At 42.1% G+C, this 20,654-nt stretch overlaps 1 protein-coding gene across 4 annotated transcripts in view; it reads left to right on the top strand.

Annotated features, from left to right (window-relative positions):
* Positions 1-3,661, top strand: part of vps41 (VPS41 subunit of HOPS complex) — a 179,073-nt gene extending 175,412 nt beyond the window's left edge. For 3 of the 4 annotated variants that reach the window (XM_033019969.1, XM_033019972.1, XM_033019973.1), the window contains 2 exons: positions 287-366; positions 3,163-3,661. In XM_033019969.1, coding sequence (XP_032875860.1) covers positions 287-366; positions 3,163-3,222 — 140 coding nt within the window. In that variant the 3' untranslated portion in view covers positions 3,223-3,661. The remainder of the gene's footprint in view (positions 1-286; positions 367-3,162) is intronic. The other variant, XM_033019971.1, reaches the window with a different exon arrangement.
* The last annotated feature ends 16,993 nt before the right edge of the window (positions 3,662-20,654 follow it).

Genomic DNA, 20,654 nt, shown 5'->3' with positions numbered 1-20,654 from the left:
AACTTGCAAAAATTAAAGTTGATAGCAAACAAAAACAACAACCTCAATGAATGCAGAATGATTTATCCAGAAAAATGCAGTGACTGGAAGATGATTAAACATGAATTATTTGTGTAAAATTACTTACAGTTGTGACCTCCAAGCCTGATTGATAAGAGAATTGCCCAATAATCCCTGTCCTTTGAACATTGTCACTTTATGCAACCTTTGATTTTAGTAGACTGAGGAGTTAGATCTTTTAATGTATGAAGGGAATAAATGAATATGTTGTGTTTCCTCATTTTAGATGCTGCAAAAACATTCAGTGCAGTGGTCTTTCACTGCAGGCATATCTTTCACAAGGATTGCCTTCCTTCTCCTGGCATGGTATGTTTTTGTCCCAAACTATTTATATAGATTTACAAAGGCCATGTCTATAGTTGGAATATTATTTTATTTACATGAGGTTGCTTTTCGGTCTGGAGGTCTGTGACTAGTGGTGTATGTCAGAGTTCGGTGCTGAGTCCATTGCTGTTTGTCATCTGTATCAATGATTTGGATGAGGACGTACATGGCATGATTAGCAAGTTTGCAGATGACACAAAAGTGGACGGTGTTGCAGATAGTGAAGATGGTTGTCAAAAATTGCAGCAGGATCGTGATCAGTTGGGCAGGTGGGGCTGAGGAATGGTTGATGGAATTTAATACAGAGAAATGTGAGGTGTTGCATTTTAAGAGCACTAACATGGGCAGGACCAACACAGTGAATAGTAGGGTTCTGGGGAGTATTGTAAAGCAGAGGGATCTAAGAGTACAGGTCATTGAAAGTGGCATCACAATAATACTTTTGGCACATTGGGCTTCATCTGTCAGAGCATTGAGTATAGAAGTTAGGAGGTCATGTTGCAGTGGTATAAGATGTTGGTATGGTCGCATTTTAGAGTATTGTGTTCACTTTTGGACACCATGTTATAAGAAAGATGTTGTCAAACTGAAAAGCATGCAGAGAAGACTTACCAGGATTTTGCCAGGACTCAAGGGCCTACGCTATAGGGAGAGGTTGAGCAGGCTCGGACCCTATTTCTTGGAGCGCAGGGGGATGTGGAGTGATCTTATGGAGGTGTATAAAATCATGAGCGGAATAGATCTGGTAGAGGCACAGAGTAGGGTAATTGAGAACCAGAAGACTTTGGTTTAAGGTGAGTTGGGAAAGATTTAATAGGAACCTGAGGGGTAACTTTTTCACACAAGGAATGGTGGGTGTATGAAACGAGCTGCCTGAGGAGGTAATTAAGAAAGGTACTATCACAATGTTTAAGAAACATTTAGACAGGTATATGGATAGGACAGGTTTGAAAGGATATGGGTCAAGCGCAGGCAGGTGTAGATGGGGCATGTTGGCCGGTGTGGGCCAGTTGGGCTGAAGGGCCTGTTTCGACGCTGTGTTTTTTTCTATTTTATCCAATTGTCCTGAAGTATCCTGCATAAACTTTTGTTTCACATATCTAGATTTCCTTAAGTTAATATTTGATACCTATTGTTATTTTTTTTTGCTGTTTGTGGATGATGTACATTGTAGACTCTCAAAACGCTGCTCCGATGCTTCCAGCAGCCATTTTTGAGCAAGCGAGCTGACTATCTTCTTCAAAATGATCTCTTGTTTCGTCTTGATCAAAAGTTCATCTCTTGAGATTTGGGTCTCTTTTTACTTTTGATTTCATGGGGAGAAAGCATCTGGTATGATCTGGAGAGTTTGATCTTGCCCCTCCAGTATAATTAAATATTCAGGTGTAGCCAAGCTCTTCTGGTCCACTTACATTAGAACTGCACCAAAGTGGAACATGGAAATTCATAAAATAGCTCCATGAAAGGAGAGTAACTCGCACTGCCAGAAATAGGACTATCGAACAACTTCTGGCTGCAAAAGGTCCATAAGGGTGAAATAAAAAATGGCTGAAGGTGCAAAACAGACCATTAGAAATTAGTAGCATGGTTCAGGTTATTAATTGGCAAATGGTCAAATGCTAAGCCAAACAATGAGTTTTTAAAAGAACCTTAAAGGAAGACAGAAGTATAGAGGGAGGTGAAGAAATTTCAGAAGGACATTGGAAATGTGCAAGAGACTATTTGGGCAGGTCTTGAAGAGGAGTTTAGAGATGAGAGGAAATTAGACCATCAAAAAACAGCAGAGAAAGATTTAAACCTTGTAGAGTTCATATACCATGAAACATTACAGACATTACAGATCAGCAAGCATAGATTGATGGGTGAACAGGAGTTGATGCCAATTCAGGAAACTACAGATGCTGGAATCTTGAGCAAAATCAAGATTGAGAACCTTGACATTTTCCTGCTTCCTCTTTTCGCCCCCCCCCCCCTCCCTCCCCCTTTCCATCCACTCCATTCAGTGAAGAAGGGTTAGCTTGGGGTTCAGACATCAAAAATTTGGATAGATTGAAAATTTTGTCGAGTGGAAGAAGTGGAAACTAGCTAGAACGTTGAAATATTCTGATCAGGATTTAATCAGATTTGTGCATGCATGGTTGGGCAATAAAAAGAAAAAAATTGCAAAGTCATAAGCAGGCAAACAAGGTGCCGGAGAAGAAATGAAATTGGAAACACCATTCAAAATCAGGAAGGTTAGCAAATTTTTAAGCATGGGTTGGAACTATAATCTAGTAAATCGCTTTTAAAGAGTTAAAGAAAATGCCTTTATTATTCCTCCTAGTTAATTTATTATATTCCAAAAACAGCAAAAAATCAATATTGCAGGGGAATATATATTTTCAATTCAATAGATTGAATGAATGAAAAACCTATTGGTGTTGGGGATGTATGGTGGAAAGCGTTTCTAATGATGAAAAAAAAATCACAATTTCACACCAAATCTTTGTCATGGATGTTTCTAATCCTTTATGCCAATCTGAACAATTGGTCTTTTGAGCTGCATGTAAAGCAAATAATCACCTGAGGACTCGTGTTGTGGGTAGCACCTATAGGCAAACAATTTCACTTTAATCTGCTCTTCAACTCGCCCATCGTGAAGACCAGAGCAAATTAAAGCTCATAAATGTCATGTAGGTACTGGTCCTAGCACCTAGGATTTAGAAAAATAATGTTGCTTCAGCTTTTTCCTTATGGGAGCAGTACAGATTAACATTTGATTATTTGTTTCTTTAACAGTTCTGTAACATCTGCAGTGCAAAAAATCGAGGGCCTGCCAGTGGAATGAGTGAAGTTTAAACTGAGGTGCATTTGACTAACAACTACTAATCTACAAACCTTTGCTGATTTGTTGTAATGCAAGTTATTTCCATCAAATGTTGTTCGACAAGCATCAATGCTTGTACTTGTATGAATGTCAGATATTAACTGCTAATAAAAATTATTAACATCTAACTTCTTACACTGAATCCACTTGCTGAACCCATATGATTTTATCTAAAATGCAGATAACAACTGTGTATCCGTCCCTTGGAACTCTTGTGTTTTATGCTCATCAGCTTAGAATTATTCAGAAATGTTCTGAGGTTGGTCGAAGATGCAACCAAGTTAAACTTTATTTGCATTGATCATATCTGTCATTGTTCTATTGTATTTGCTGTGAGGTGCACATGATATCTTGCAGAAACCATAAACATGTATGATAAATCCTATGATTAAACATGGAAATGGAGAATTACAGATGCTAGTTTATAAAAAAAGGGACAAATTGCTGGCGTAACTCTACGGGTCAGGCAGCATCTCTGGAGAACATGGACAGGCGATGTTTCGAGTGGGGGGGTGGGAATAAATCTGGAAGAGGGGAGGGGCAGGCCAAAGTTTGGCAAGTAATAGATGGATATAGATGGGGGGGGGTTGATAGGCAGGTGGTTGGACAAAGGTCAGAAAAGACAGAAGGTGCGAGAAAAAGAATAGAAGAGTTGCAAATTGCAAGCTAGAGGAAGGAATGTGGGTGGAATGGGAGGTGGTGGGGAGAAATAGGTGTGAGCAGAGGATGCGGGGAAGGGGGTTTGGTTAGTTATCTAAAATTGGAGAACTCAATGTTCATACCATTAGGTTGTAAGCTACCCATGCAAAATATAAGGATTTATTACTTAACATTGGTGAATACAGTGTACAATATTATTACGTTGTAAGCTATTTGTTACCTAAAGGGGCTGTCCCACTTGGGCGACCTAATTGGCGAGTTTAGAAGAGTTCGAAAAAAATGACATGTTGAAGACCTCCTTCGACTATGTAGAAGACCTCCTTCGACATTCTTCGACTATGTTGAAGACCAGCTTCGACTAGCGACGACTAACTTCAGGAAAAATTGGACTCCGAATAGTGGAGAGCGTAGACGACCTCCTTCGACCTCCCTTCGACTATGATGAAGACTATCTACGATTACCTCGATTACCTACGACTAACATGAAGACCTACTACGACTAAACCTACGAGTAAAAAATATAGCGATTTTTTCCATGGCGACCTTTTTTTAATCGCGGGCATTTTTTAACATATTGAATAAAGCTCCACGACCTAGTTGAGGCCTCGAGTATGAGGAGACCACTCTCGAGCATGAAGGAGAGTTACGAAGACCTCCTCCAACCTCGTGTCGACCAACCATGCTGCGAGTACGAGTCAAGGGGAAACTCGCCAGAACTCACGGATTAGGTCGCCCAAGTGGGACAGGCCCTTAAAATTGGAGATTCTTTTCTGATTAAATAGTTGTTCCATGCAATCAAAGGTTTCAAAGTACCAATTAATTTACTTAATTAATTAAGTAAGTAATAAATAAAAATTATTAACACCTGACTTCTTATTCAGAATCCACTTGCTGAACCCATAATGAGAGGTTTGGTAGCATATGGTGATAAGAACTTTATTTGGATTTTTTTGTAGATGTTTCATTTGCAATTGTTCAAGATAGGATATGTAACTAAAACACTGCATTCTGTGTTCATATTCCACTACTACTCAATATCAAGCCATTCTTTAATGCAAGGATACAGTTCTTCATTTTATATATCCATGCTTTAAAGAATTTTGTACATTTCAATGAGTAAATCACTTTTAACGTTTATGAGGTGAGTCTAATCTGTATTCCTCACCTTGCACACGTTATTGTATATGTGCTAATTGTTATGGCACCAGACTAATTCAAACTAAGCGATGTATTCATTTGTCATATTTGTGGCTCAGTTGAATTCAAACACTTATGCACAACAATCTACTCTTACTTTAGGGGTTCCTGTCCTTTTAAAATAATATTGATACATCCCTTTCTAAATGTCCCAATGTAGTTGACAACCACTTCTTGGTGTACTGTGTTGAAATACATGTACAACTGCCAATTTACACACTGACAACCAGTTGTCATATGTGATAATGACCAAATAATCTACTTTTGTGATGTTGATTGAGAAAAAACTTGGCTTTTTGTCATGTAGATTTATTATTGTCACATGAATTGAGGTACAGTGAAAAACATTGTCAATTGTAAAAGCCAGGAACTTTCCTCAACTTCCTTTTAAAATACTGGCTTTTCTTCAAAATCGTGCCATTGTTCTTTTATCATCGATCTGAGAAAGCAAGGTTCAGTTTAACGCTTCATTTGAAAGACTGAACCTCCAACATTGCAGTTTATCTAGAAAACTGCTTTGGAATGCCAGTCCAGATTTTTATGCTGCGATCTCAGAATAGGGCAGCAACCTTTAGACGGGGAGGTAAAAATGGTACCTTTAGACTTGCTGAAAATTGGACCAATTGAGACACCGTACTTCACGCTGCCTCGGCAAGGCAAGCAGTATAATCAAGGACTAGTTGCACCCTGGCCACTCCCTCTTCTCCCCATTCCCATCGAGTAAAACGTATAGAAATGTGAAAATGCACACCTCCAGATTCAGGGACAGTTTATTTCCAGCTGTTATCAGACAATTGAATCATCCTACCACAACCAGAGGGCAGTTCTGAACCTCCACCTACCTCATTGGTGACCCTCGAACTATCTTTGATCGGACTTTACTGGCTTTCCCTCGCACTAAACGTTATTCCCTTATCATGTATCTATACACTGTAAATGGCTCGATTGTAATCATGTACAGTCTTTTTGGTGACTGGACAGCATGTAACAAACAGTTTTTCATTACCTCAGTATACGTGACAATACACTAAACTAACTAAACCACTGACCTGATATGAGACATTACCTGTTAATATTCAGAAAATGCTTCATCCTAAGGAATGTTATTCTCTTTTCATTATTTTAACCTGCCCTTAAACATCAATGGTCTTGCAGTTTTCTGGATTATTTACTCATTTGGAAGCTATGCCACTACTACCCTCTACATGACAATGTGTTGGTCTTTTTATTCTCCATGAAATTCATTCTTTGGCTAAAATTCAAGATTGTGGCCAATTTATTCTTAAAAAGAAATCTCAAAACTGATCTAATTTTCCAATTAATTGTCATGCATTCCATTGAACATAAATAAATCGATATAGCACATTATGTTCTCCAAACAAAGATAACTTTGTACTACAAACAGCATTATAGTATAGTTATCTAAATGATCACAAGCAGAACAACAAAGCTCAGTCAAGTTGACAAAACCATAGTAACACAATCTCATTCATTGAGAAAGTGTGCATTGACTAAATGCAGAATGTTTGTCCATTATGACAATATAGCTTTCTTCTCTAATGATAAGAGATCTGACTGCTCCAGTCATGGTTTTGTTGGCCATAAACAGATTTTGTCTGCCCCATTAGAAACCACTCCAAGATGCAGTTGGGTATGGTACTACTGCAGTGTAATCTGAAGTGTATCGCTGTTTGATAGAATAAATGTTATCTTTATGAAGATCTCGAGTAAAAGTGCTCATGAACAGGTGCATAATGGAAAATGTTCAGTGACTTTTGTCTGCAAAATGATCTTCATGCACATTAAATTCTGAAGACTTGGTTTGGAATTACCTCCGTGACCATGGTCCTCCATATCTCCAACTTTCTCCAGTCCTGCGGCCTTCACAGCATGGCTGTGATTTTCAGACATTTGATGATACTTTATGATTTTAGCAAAGACACGATGAGTATGGATATATATATACAGAGGTATCTGTAAAAATGTATAAAACTGTAAAAGGCAATATAATTCAAAACTGAAAATATTCAAAATACTCATTCAGCAAGTAGTTAGTACGTGCAGAAAGAAACAGTAAATGTTTCATGTCCACAACCTTTCACCTGAACTGGAAAAAACACATTTCATTAACATTGGAACAATTTAAATAAAGGTCCATAGAATAAAATAATTTGTTTTTAAAGTGAATGTTATGACTTAATGCAGATTCACAGAGTTATAAACTCACATCTTGCCTCTAGTTTGAAAACATTAAGCACACACAGCACAGAGACATACAGCACAGAAACAGGCCATTCGGTCCAACTTGCCCATGCCATCCAAGATGCCTTATCTACATTAGTCCCACCTGTGCACAATTGGCTCATTTCTCTCTAAACCTTTCCTATCACGTACGTGTCCAAATGTCTTAAATGTTGTTATAATACCGGCCTCAACTATCCCCTCAGGCAACCTATTCCATATACCCACCACCCTCTGCATGAAAAAGTTGCCCCCCAGGTTCCTATCTATCCCCTCTTACCTTAAACCTACGTCCTCTGGTTCTTGATTCCCCTACTCTAGGTAAAAGGCTCAGTGCATTCCCCTATCTATTCCCTGCATGCCTTTATATAAGATTACTCTTCAGCCTCCTGAGCGTCCAGGAATAAAGTCCTAGCCGACCCTGCTTCTCCCTATAGCCCAGGCCCTTGAGTCAAGCCCAGGTTCTTCTCAGCCAAGAGCAGCGGAGTTGTGTAATAAATTAACAGGGAAATTCACTGAAGTACAAGATAAAAGGACTAGACTGACAATCAAATGTTTCTGTAAGATGCAAGTGATACATTGGAAGTGAAGATTGGAAGGGGTGTTGGTCACGTGAGCTTGTTGAACAAGGAAGAGGAAGAAAATGTGTTTGCTTTCTGTAAGATTAAAAGAATTCTGCGATTTAGTAGCACATAAATTCATTCTGACATTTTGAGTGCAGCTTATTTCGCAGATAATCAAAATGGGGGGGGGGGGGGGGGGTAGTTTCATTCAGTACTGACTCCACTATTGAGCCTGTCCCTTATCACCATGTTATCACTGCAAGATTGTCCTTCAAATTGAATACTAAACTGAAGGTGTTACATTTTGATGCATGCAGTTTATGGAACAAAGTGGATGAGATAGTGCAATTAGAAGTTGGTAGGTACCACATTGTGGCAAAAGCTGAAGCTGAAAATCCAAGGATACGCATGCTATCAAAAAGACAGGCAGGTGAGCAGAGGGGGTGGGGCAGCTCTTGAGAGACCATGATGGGAGTTATTTACAGGCCTGCGAACAGTAGCCAGGGCGTAGGGTACAAATTACACCAGAAGATACCATCGGCATGTAAGCACTGCAATGTTACAGTGGTCATGGGGGATTTCAATATGGAGGTAGACTGGGAAAATCAGATTGGTACTGGATCGCAAGAGAAGGAGTTTGTAGAGTGCCTTCGAGAGGGTTTCTTAGAGTACTTTGTGGTCGAGCCGAGTAGGGAAAGGGTAATTCTGAATTTGGTATTGTGTAATAAATTGGATATAATTAGAGGGCTTCAGACCTAGGCAATAGTGATCGTAATATGATGACATTCAACCTGCAGTTTGTGAGGGAGAAGATAAAATCAGATGTGTCAGTAATATTGTTTGAGAAGGAACTGTAGATGCTGGAAAACCGCCGCCGACTCCCAACATCGCGGAGCAGGGGCTGCGGGCGTCCGGCCGCGGGCGGCGCCGGTTGTAGCTCCGACCCCGGCAACTCTACCCCTGGTTGCGCGGCGCTCCAAATCCAGCGCCGCCCGCGGCCGGACGCCCGCAGCCCCAGCTCCGCGATGTTGGGAGTCGGCGGCCACAGCGCTCCGGAGCTTACTGCACGGCGACCCGGCAAGGCATTGCCCGCTCCCCGCCTCTCCGACCAGATAGGGGACTAAGAATTAAAGTTTCCCCCTTCACCCCCCCCCCCCCCCCCCCCCCCCCCCCCCCCCCACATAACATCCCTCCAAACTAACTGACTAACATTTAAGCAATGATTTACAATGATTCCCCGGTCTCCGGGGAGGAGGCAGCCGCTCGACTTTTCAAGCCACCCGCGCTACCTACCTAATCTACGCTAAAAATCTTCCATTCCAAAACCCGAAAAATTCCGATATCTGAGAAGTGTCTGGTCCCAAGGCTTTCGGATAAAAGGTTGTGCACCTGTACCTACTTGTATTATTAAGCTTCGTTCTCCTAGCTTTCTCATGTCAATTAAATCTTTGCTTGGTCAATATCGGCTGCTTAAAGCAATGACTTCGTTTAAATTGAAGGCTTAAAATTTCAAAAGTTATTCAACAGTCCACAATAACAAACTCTCAAAAATATGAAATGCGCAATTTGATCCTAGTGTGTAAAATGCTGACCATGACTATTGTTTTGGACTAAAAGGAGAGCTGAAATTTCAATTTCAATGTCAAAAAATAATTATTTGAATTCATAAGTTCATAAGTCATTGGAGCAGAATTAGACCGTTCGTCCCATCGAGTCTACACCGCCATTCAATCACAGCTGATCTATCTTTCCCTCTCACCCCTATCTCCTGCCTTCTCCCCGTAATCTTTGACACCCGTACTAATGAAGAATCCTGTCAATATTCACCAATTTTTTCATGATGCTAATTTCTTAGTTGATATATTCTGTGAGGCTTTCCTGCTTTTCCTGTTTAGCAATTTAACTTGGAAATAATTACTTGCATTGAATAAAAGTCATTTATTTCCCACGCTTTAGTACAATTTATATATTGTATGTTTTATAAGCCTTTGTTTATTGGAGCACAATGAAAGCAAGTCTATCAGATTTCCTTTTCGCTGAACACTTATGCTCAGTCCGCCTTGGCCTACGCGATCTCCCGGTTGCCAAATATTTTAACTCCCTTTCTCATTCTCATACTGAGCTTTCTGTCCTGGTCCTCCTCCACTGTCAGAGTGAGGCTACACACAAATTGGAGAACTGCACCTTGTACGTCGATTGGGCAGCTTACAACCCAGTGGTATGAATATTGATTTCACTAATTTCAAGTAACCATTGCATTCCCTCGCATCCCCACTCTCCCACTCTAGTCATCCTACTAGTTCCACTGTTTGCATTCTTGTATCCCTTCCCTATCACCTCTTCCCCAGCCAACAGTGGGCCATTATGGGCTTCACCCTCCCATGGTCATGTGTTGCCAATCTTGCTTTGTTCTGGCTTTTTCTTACCTCCAGTTCCCTCCCCTTTACTTTCAGTCTGAAGAAGGGTCCCGACGCAAAACATCACCCATCCTTTTTCTCCAGAGATGCTGTCTGACCCGCCAAGTTACTCCAGCATTTTGTGTCTATCCTTCTAAACCTTTCCTGTCCATGTACTGTGGAAGTGTCTTTTAAATGCAATTACCGTACCTGCCTTAACTACATCCTCTGGTCGCCTATTCCATATACCCACCACCCTCTGAGTAAAAATGCCGCTCCGCAGGTTCCTGTAAACCTCTGTCCTCTGTTTCTTGATTTCACTGCCGTAGGTATAAGATTCTGTGCATTCACCCTATCAATTCTCCTCAGGAATATATATGCCTTTATAGGATCATCCCGGGTCAGTGTGCACAATGGAATAAAGTTCTGGCTTACCCAATCTATCCCAATAGCTTAGGTTGTTAATGTGGCAGTTAGACCATGAAGTATGATGCGAGACTGTGGTAATGAAGAGGGAAACATTACCAAGTCAATAGCATGGAGCAAAAATGACCAGTTCTGATATAGACTGTTTGAGTCGAGACAGCAGTAATGTGTTGAGAAGGAAGATGGGATGCCATTCCCAAAGCTTGTATTGAACATAGAAACATAGACTTGCTGGAGTAGGCCATTCGGCCCTTCGAGCCAGCACCGCCATTCAATATGACCATGGCTGATCATCCAAGATCAGTACACCGTTCTTGCTTTTGCCCCATATCCCTTGACTCTGTTAGACCTAAGAGGTAAATCTAACTCTCTCTTGAACACATCCAGTGAATTGGCCTCCACTGCCTTCTGTGGCAGAGAATTCCACAGATTCACAACTCTCTGGGTGAACAGCATTTCCTCATCACAGTCCTAAATGGGATTCTGTTATTGTAACTATGCAAGAGGCCACAGACAGTTTAGTCAGTGGTCCATGGGGTGTTTGACTGGTGTCAGCTTGCTCCCTTTTAGCCAAAGCATCAATTCATCAAGGAGCACAAGAATAACTCTCCGCTCAGTCAGAGTGAAGTGGATCGGAGGATTAAAGTGGCAAGTGTGTGAAGGTTAGAGTCACCCTGCAGAATAGATGATGGTCTTCCCCAGAGCAATCAGCCAATCTGTTTGGTTTCTTCTGTGTTGAGGAGACCACATTGTGAACACCAAATGCAGTGCAACAGATGGGGGGAAATGCGAATGACCCTGAAAGGAATGTTTGTTCTTTATGATAGTGGGATGAGAATAGATAAAAGGTTAGATCTAGCTTCTTCTGCAGCTGTCTGGGAAAGTGCCACAGGATTGGGTAAGAATTGGGGGAACTCTGTTCAATTTAGTTTTTTTTAGTTTAGAGACACAGCGCGGAAACAGGCCCTTCGACCCACCGAGTCTGCACCGACCAGCGATCCCTTCACATTAACACTATCCTACACACACTAGGGATAATTGACACTTATACCAAGCCAATTAACTGGAATATCACAAATTCCTTCTATGCAGACATGCTGCCTGTCCCATTGAATTGCTCCAGCATTGTGCGTCTATCTTCGGTGTAAACCAGCATCTACAGTTCCTTCCTACACATGTCTCTTATTGGAGATGGTCATTAATTAACAGATGGATGGTAGGAGTGTTACTGCCACTATGACGTGATATGGTTCTGTACTCATTATCAGTGGAACTGTGAATGCAATTAGGATCGTCATCATAAAGCATGCACTTACAGCCTTATCCTGGAGGAAACATCAGTGGTACAGCAGCTGTGAGTCTGGTGCAGCTGGAAGGAATGTATATGGTCATGCCCCGGCCAACAATGCTTAACAGGGGAAAACAACGGTACGGGGTTCTGATTTTGGATGATCAGCCATGATCATATTGAATGGTGGTGCTGGCTCGAAGGGGCGAATGGCCCACTCCTGCACCTATTTTCTATATTTCTAACCCTACAGCAGTGAAGGCCATCATCTATTGTGCAACGTATGATGACCCAGTGGAAATGTTATCCCATGGATTCCCACTGATTTCAGTTTTACTTCGTTTCCATGATCAAAACTGCCACGATGTCAAGGACACTCTCATCGAACCTATGTTTGAGACAAGTGTGCAACTGTAATTTGAGCTGGGTAGCTCTGACAGAACTCTAACTGTGTACTGACTAAAACTGAGCAAAAAAACAACTTGCTGGAAGAATGCAGCGGGTCAGGCAGCATCTGGGGAGGGAAATGGATAGAAGATGTTTCGTTGGGACCTTTCCTTATACAAAAGGGACACAAATCCGAGAACCAGAGGAGGATGCGAAAGACAAACACACCAGAAGTGTGAGTTACTTGAAAGTGGAAAATGCAATCTTCATACGATTCCCTACCCAGATGAATTATGGAGTGTTGCTCCTCTAGGTTGCGTTACTACTCCTCAACTTTATTTTCTCTGATACCGCTCCTTGGCTCTTTCTCTACTACATTGACAACTGTATTGGTGCTGCTTCCAAGCAGAACTCATCAATTTTATCACCTTCACTTAGATCATTTCTGACACTCCCCTCCATTACGGTAAACTCACTGACTTCCACAGTTACCTCAAATACACCTCATCCTACACTTTTCTTTTAAGGATGCAATCCCTTCAACCCAGTTTCTCCGTCTTCATTCCCAGGACATCTGAAATGTCCATCTTTTCAAGGTAGGTGACTACCCTTACACAATGGTGGACCAAAGCCTCTGTGCCATTTTCTCTGTTCCTCACTCCGCTTCTCTCATCCCACCTCCCTGCAAACAGAACAAGGGTATATCTCCACAAGTCCTCACCATTCATCCCACCAGCTTCCGCATCCAGCACTTTACTCTTCTTCATCTCCATCAGCTGCAATGAGATCCAACCACCGGCCACATCTTATCCTCCTCGCCTCTTCCCACGTTTGACAGGGACCACTCCCTCAGTCACTCCTTGTTCGCCTATTGCTCCCTAACCCCTTGCATTTTCCCGTACAACTGCAGGAGGTGCAACACCTGGCCCGACACCTCCTTCCTGACCACCTTTCAAAGATCCGCACAGTTCTTCCAGGTGAGATAGAGATTCACCTGCACCTCGTCACCTGTACTTGGTGCTCCAGATGTGGCCTCTTCTATATCTATGAGACCAAGCAAAGATCAGGTGACCGATTTGCAGAGTACCTGCACTCTGTCTGCACTGGCCATGCCAAACACCAGGTTGCAGACCGTGTCAATTCTCTTTCCCATTTCCACTCCAATCTATCCATCCTCAGCCCAATCCACTACCAGGGTGAGGCCCAATGTAAAACGACACCTCATATTCTGCCATGGTGCTCTTTACCCGCCATCCTCTCCCAACTCCAACATTCTTCCTCCCCGACTTGGCAAAATTTGTCCATCATCCTTCATCCCTCCTCAGCCCACCCACTGGTCCCTCTCTCACCTCTTCCCCTCTCTCTTTATGCTGGCTCTCTTCCCTCTCCACATTGTCCTGCAGAAGGGTTTTGATCCAAAAAAATTCAATTATTTTCCCCCACAGATGCTGCTCAACCAACTTGAAGATTGTTTGTTGCACGTAAATAATTTGACTGCAATTCATTCTTTCTACCTACGTAGACCAGAGTTGCCAAAAGGACAAAGGTAGCAGATGTGCAGGACTACACACTGCCTGCAGATTCCTCCAAGTCACCTCGTCTCCTGACTTCACACTTCATTTTTACTCCAAAGATGAACAAGTTTGGAAGTTAATTAGCTTGGTAAATGTAAAAATTGTCCCTAGAGGGTGTAGGATAGTGTTAATGTGCGGGGATCGATGGTCGGCGTGGACTCGGTGGGCCGAAGAGCCTGTTTCCGCGCTGTATCTCTAAACTAAACTAAACACATAACTGGGTTTAAATCCTGGAACACCTTTTCAAATAGCACGGTGGGAGTCTACTAATCAAAGGAAGGGGTGTGTTTCAGGTAAGTGGCTTCAGACCACTCCTTCAAGGGTAAAACCGGTATGTATTATCAGCCGGATCTGCCTATGTCACTCACTCAGCATGATAAACAAAGGATAACTCTGCAGAATTAAATCTACTCCCCTCTCCAAGGGTTGATAGTTCCACACTGACAATTTCTTCTGATTAGGAATGCATGCCATGAGCTCTTAAATTGAATGACTCATATGCCATGGCCATATGAGGACTAATTCTTGACACAATATTTCTTGAACTGGTAATTTTTGGCTCCCTTCCCCTATAAATGAATGACTCATATAAAATGAAAATCACAGTGTTTATTAAAATTACACTGCAGTACCGATGTTGCCAGTTAACCTACCTCAAGGCGGACAGAAAAGGCTGACTAATGTACGATCATTTATGCTGAATCACTGTAAAATGCAGCTCGATTTGATTATCATGATCAAAACTCAATGCTCACAGTTTATTTACTGAAGCAGCTGCTATGACCAGTAAATAAGGAGAATAATAACCAAAAGGTTAAATACCCTGCGGGGTTAAACAAACATTAATATTAAATAAGTCAGGAGTGTTTGTGTTGCTGTAAAAGCAATCATAACCTGATAAAATATCCTCTAAATGTTTAAATTAAAAATGTAAACTGCATTAACACCCTGTCAATCCATTAATTCATTTTTGCCTTTTCTCCTGTAATTTAAATTCTGATCCAATATTCTCAATTTTGGGCTCTAGTGTTTTCCTTTGCAACAAAAATCAGATTTTCGTTGTGCACACATTTTCTCTTCGCACCATCATTTCGTAACGGGGATCATTGGTATTTTCTCAGTGTTTGGAGAGTCCAGTGACTGAGAAGTGATCACACAGCTTTTGAAACCCAAAATGATTTTGTTGCAGCATTTGGGGTCTGGTTCCTGTTTCAAAAGCAAATGCATGTACTACTGATGCACTGTTTCACCAAAAAGAAAGAATTCCAACTGCTGCAGTGATTGCCGTCGCCCAAGGATTGGCAAAACATTGGCCGTGTTTCTATTTCCACAGAAGATAGACACACAAAGCTGGAGTAACTCAGCGGGTCAGAAAGCATCCCTGGAGAAAAGGAATAGGTGACATTTCAGGTCGAGACCCTTCTTCGGACTGAAAGTCCCTTTCCCCTGACTCTCAGTCTGAAGAAGGGTCTCGACTCAAAACGTCATCTATTCCTTTTCTCCAGCGATGCTGTCTGACCCGCTGAGTTACTCCAGCTTTGTGTGTCTATCTTTAGTTTCAACCAGCATCTAAAGTTCCTTCCTACACATCTATTTCCACAGATACAGCATGATCTGCTGCATATTTCCAGCACTTTCTGTTTTTACTTTAGATTTTCAGCATCTGCAGTTGTTTTACATTTTCACAACCCTAATGCATTTGCTATACCTAAAGATATTTTAAATTTATTTTCCTCATGAATGATGCAATGGTGGAGCAGCAAATGACTACAAAGTTTTCGAATATTCAATGTGAATATGACCAGGCCTAAAATATTGCTTCTTTGCAGGGAACAAGTTTATTTTTGATAGAAAAGATCATGTCATAAGGTCATTAGTGATAGTAGAATTAGGCCATTTGGCCCATCAAGTCTACTCCACCATTCAATCATGGCTGATCTATCTCTCCCTCCAAACCCCATTCACCTGCCTTCTCCCCATAACCTCTGACACCTGTACTAATCAAAAATATATCTATCTCTGCCTTGAAAATATCCACTTACTTGGCCTCCACAGCCTTCTGTGGCAAAGGATTCCACAGTTTCACCACCCTCTGACTAAAGAAATGTCTCCTCATCGCCTTCCTGAAAGAACATTTCTTTAATTCTAAGGGTATGACTTCTGGTCCTGGACTCTCCCGCTAGTGGAAACATCCTCTCCACATCCACTCTATCCAAGCCTTTCACTATTCTGTATGCTTCAATGAAGTCCCCCTTATTCTTCTAAACTCCTGAAGAAGGGTCTCAACCCGAAACATCACCAATTCCTTCTCTCCGGGGGTGCTGCCTGTCCCGCTGAGTTACTCCGCCATTTTATGTCTACCTTCTAAACTCCAGCGAGTACAGGCCCAGTGCTGACAAATGCTCATCATAGGTTAACCTACTCATTCCTGGGATCATTCTTGTAAACCTCCTCTGTTCCCTCTCTAGAGCCAGCATATCCTTCCTCCGATATGTTGCCCAAAAATGCTCACAATATTCCAAATGTGGCCTTAGGAATTGGTCTACTTTATCTGTTAGGAGGAATCGCATTTCTTCAAGATGTAAGGTTTCCAACATGTTTGAAATCCACATTTTAAGCATTGGTATCGATGTATTTTTCCAAAATGTCAGCATAAGTTTTTTTGCCGTTATTAAACCATAATTAAGGAAAGATTTTTGAAATATATTCAATTTATTCTCGTCTTCCAGTAATCCGAATATAATCAATTCAGTGTTGGGATCCAGTTTTATCTTAAGTAATTTTGTGAAAATTTCAAAGATTTTGCTCCAAAATGTGTGTAGTTTTATACAAGAAACAAAAGAGTGTGTTATAGTGGCATTCTGAGATAAACATTTGTCACAAATGGGGGAGGTATTTGGGTAGAATTTGTGCAATCTAGTTTTCGAATAATATAATCTGTGTAGAATTTTAAATTGTATTAAGTTATGTCTTGCATTAATCGAACATTTATGTATATATATCAAGTGTTTTTCCCAAGTTTCTTTCGAGATTTTTATCAGTAGTTCTCGTTCCCATTCTTCTCTAAGTGCCTCTGTCTGTGGTAATTCTATATTTAAAATGCTATTATATAAATATGATATTAATTCCTTGACTCAGCCTTATTGTACATTGCTTCTTCCAGTGAGTCTAGAGTTAAAGTTTGGTATCCTTGTATATGTTTTTTCAGGAAGTCACGGATCTGGAGGTATTTAAAATATTTGCCTTACCAGCGCCTTATAGCGCCTCAACATTACATCCCTGTTTTTGTATACAAGCGCTCTTGAAATAAATGCTAGCATTGAGTTTGCTTTCTTTACTACCGATTCGACTTGCAAATTAACTTTTTGGGAATCCTGCACCAGCATTCCTAGGTCCCTTTGCACCTCTGATTTCTGGATTCTCTCCCCATTTAGAAAATATTCTATGCCTTTATTCTCACTACCAAAATGCATGACTCCACACTTTGCTACACTATATTCCATCTGCCACTTCTCTGCCGACTTTCCCAACCTGTCCAAATGATAGACACAAAATGCTGGAGTAACTCTGCGGGACAGGCAGCATCTCTGGAGAGAAGGAATAGGTGATGTTTTGGGTCGAGACCCTTCTTCAGACTGAGAGTCAGGGGAGAGGGAGATATAGAAGAGTAAGGTGTGAAAACGAGACATCAAAGGGGACGAAGCTCATGCGAAGGAAAATGTAGAGTAGGTCATAGTGACATGGGGAAGCTGACACCGAAGTATACACAGATAAAATTTAATCAGGAGGGTAGTCAGATGGGTCGGTCAATCAGGATGGGGGAGGGATGGAGAGAGAGGATTACCTGAAGTTAGAGAAGTTGATATTTATACCGCTGGGTTGTAAGCTGCCCAAGTGAAATATGAGGTGATAATTTTAATATGTTGAGTCTACAGCTTCCCTAACTGTGAAGTACTACTTCACTCCTGAATTAGAGTGCCAGCCAATATTTCCATGATCACATAACTGGAATCTGACTAGAACTCAGAGCCTTCTGATTTAGAGGTGATAGTGCTGCCCATTGAATCACTGAAACTAATTATTTCAGATTGCCAACACCTGTATTATCTTGCTGTTGCCTCGACGTTCTCTGCATCCCTCTCTGAATACTGTCATTGTTTGAATGATGGAATTGACCTCTGTCAATATGACAAGACAAGAATCAGTTTAATTTCTGGAGTGGTGCAAGGCAAGAACACTTGTGCCATATGCACCAGATGTACACAGCTCTCAAGGTCCATTTATTTAACTATAGCCTGCGGCTTTCAGACTAGATTGAAACACTTGTTTGGTTATGCAGACAATGAACTGGCACGTTGGCATGTTTTTAATGTGCTGTTCCTATGCATCCAAGGGTAAATTTCAAATCTTATAAAATATTCAAAATATATAGCCTGAATGTTGGCTCACCAGAAGCCCACATCAGAAATTCACAAAGGCATCTAAACCTCCAAAATGTGTTCTCTGCAGCGTTAGCAGTTCAGTGCAGTTCAGTTCAGAACTGCCGATGCTCCTGATAGCACATTTTGGAGGTTCAGATGTGTTTAGATGTAGCGATGATCCACGTGGACGAATCCTGCATGCCTTGTTAATTCCTGTATGGAGTTCTGTCACAGGGTGAAAGGAACGCAGGGCACCCAAAGAAAGGGTGCAAAGACTGTATCAAGGACCACCTCCAGCACACAGGCCTAGCCCCAAATGAACTGGAAACCCGTGACAGTGACAGGACTGGCTGGTTTATAACCACCAGGAAGGTGGTCAGCGGTTTCGAAAACAATCGCCAAAGGCGACTCGTTAGTGCCAGAGACAGGGGGAAGGCTGCGGCCCTAACCCCCCCCACCCCCCCCCCCCACAGCGGCCTTTACGTGCCCCCATCTCTCCCGCGTGTGTGACTCGCGCATCGGACTCGTGAACCACACTTGATCCCATCGAGACACAACCATGCTATCATCATCTACGACAGGCCTACACCATGTGTTATCAACAACATTAGCAATCGACTCGGTGACTTCATTGAGGTAAATGGTTGCGATGCCAACTGAAATGCATCACAAAGGACTAGAGTGCAGCACATGAGCATTAATGTGATTTGTGTGATCATACTTCCAATTTGAACTGTTCCACGTGGAGTAGGTAGCTCCGTCTTCATTGGGGCTGCCTCCAGCACCCATGCAGAACTTGTCAATTTCACCAACCTCACCACAATCTTCCACCTCACCTCAAATTGACTTGGTTCATTCCCAGCACCTTCCCCCCCCCCCCCCCCCTTTATTGCTCACTCTGTCTCTATCTCAGGAGACAATCGATTAGGGAAGCACGGTGGCGCTGCGGTGGAGTTGCTGCCTTACGGTGCCAGCGACCCGGGTTCAATCCTGACTTTGGGTGCAGTCTGTACGGTGTTTGCCCGTTCTCCCCATGATATGTGAGGGTTTTCTCCAGGACCTGCGGTTTCCTCCACACTCCAAAGATGTGCCGGTTTGTAGGCTAATTGGCTTGGTGTAATTGTAAAGTGTCCCAAGTGTGTTTAGGAGAGTGTAAGTGTGCGGGGATGGCTGGTCAGCACGGACTCGGTGGGCCAAAGGGCTTGTTTCCACGCTATATCTCTAACCTAAACTAGATCTCTATACTAAAAAATTACTGCACACCCACTGACTGTTACATCTACATCAACTGACTTTCTCCTCTTGTAAGGACGTTATCCTTTCTATTGGTTTCTCCTTCACCACCACATCGGTTCTAGAGATGAGGCTTTTCCACTCCATAACATCTGTAATGTCCTCCTTTTTCAGGAAATATGACTTAACCATCACTGTGGTTGATGGAGTTCTTGTACGCATCCCTCCATTATCTGCAGGTCACAAACGGCCTCCCAGACAGAACGAGGATAGTCCCTTAGCCCTTGCCTTTCACCTGAGAGTGGAGAGAGTGTCCAGATTTAGGTTTCTGGGCACACACATTTCAGAGGACCTCACATGGTCCACCAACACCGCTGCGCTGTTCAAGAAGGCACAGCAATGACTGTTCTTCCTGAGAACACTGAAAAAGACTGGTCTGCCCCAACAGCTGCTGCCAACCTTCTACCGCTGCACCACAGAGAGCATCCTAACATATGGCATCTCTGTGTGGTGTCTCAGCTGCACAGAGGCGGAGAGGAGAGCTCTTCAGCGCGTCGTCCACAGATCGCAAAGATAATTGGGACACAGCTACCAGCCTTGGAGGGCATCTACTATATACGGTGCCTCAGGAAGGTCGTCAGCATTCACAAAGACTCCTCATACCCTTGTAATAGTCTGTTCAAACTTCTACCTTCCGGCAGACGTTACAATGCCTTCTACGCCCGCACCTCCAGACTTAGGAACAGCTTCATCCCCAGAGCTATAGCTGCTTTGAACCGGCGTGGCTGAGTGCCCCCATCCCCATGAACTGTCTCCCTCAGATGGTCACGTCGCACATCGACCCGGCACAGACCTATTTGCACTTTAAACTGTTTTACTGTTTTACTTTTTTCTTATAATTCATGTTTCTCTGGGTATCTAAATTTTAGTTGTTTAAGTTATGACATCGGATGGAAGCTGCATACCAAATCTCGTTGCACCTATGTGCAATGACAATAAAATATATTATTATTATTAT

Source organism: Amblyraja radiata, chromosome 4, assembly GCF_010909765.2.
Source record: "Amblyraja radiata isolate CabotCenter1 chromosome 4, sAmbRad1.1.pri, whole genome shotgun sequence".
Taxonomy (NCBI): Eukaryota; Metazoa; Chordata; class Chondrichthyes; order Rajiformes; family Rajidae; genus Amblyraja; species Amblyraja radiata.
Note: the sequence above shows the minus strand (reverse complement) of the source record. Positions and strands in the feature narration are given on the sequence as shown.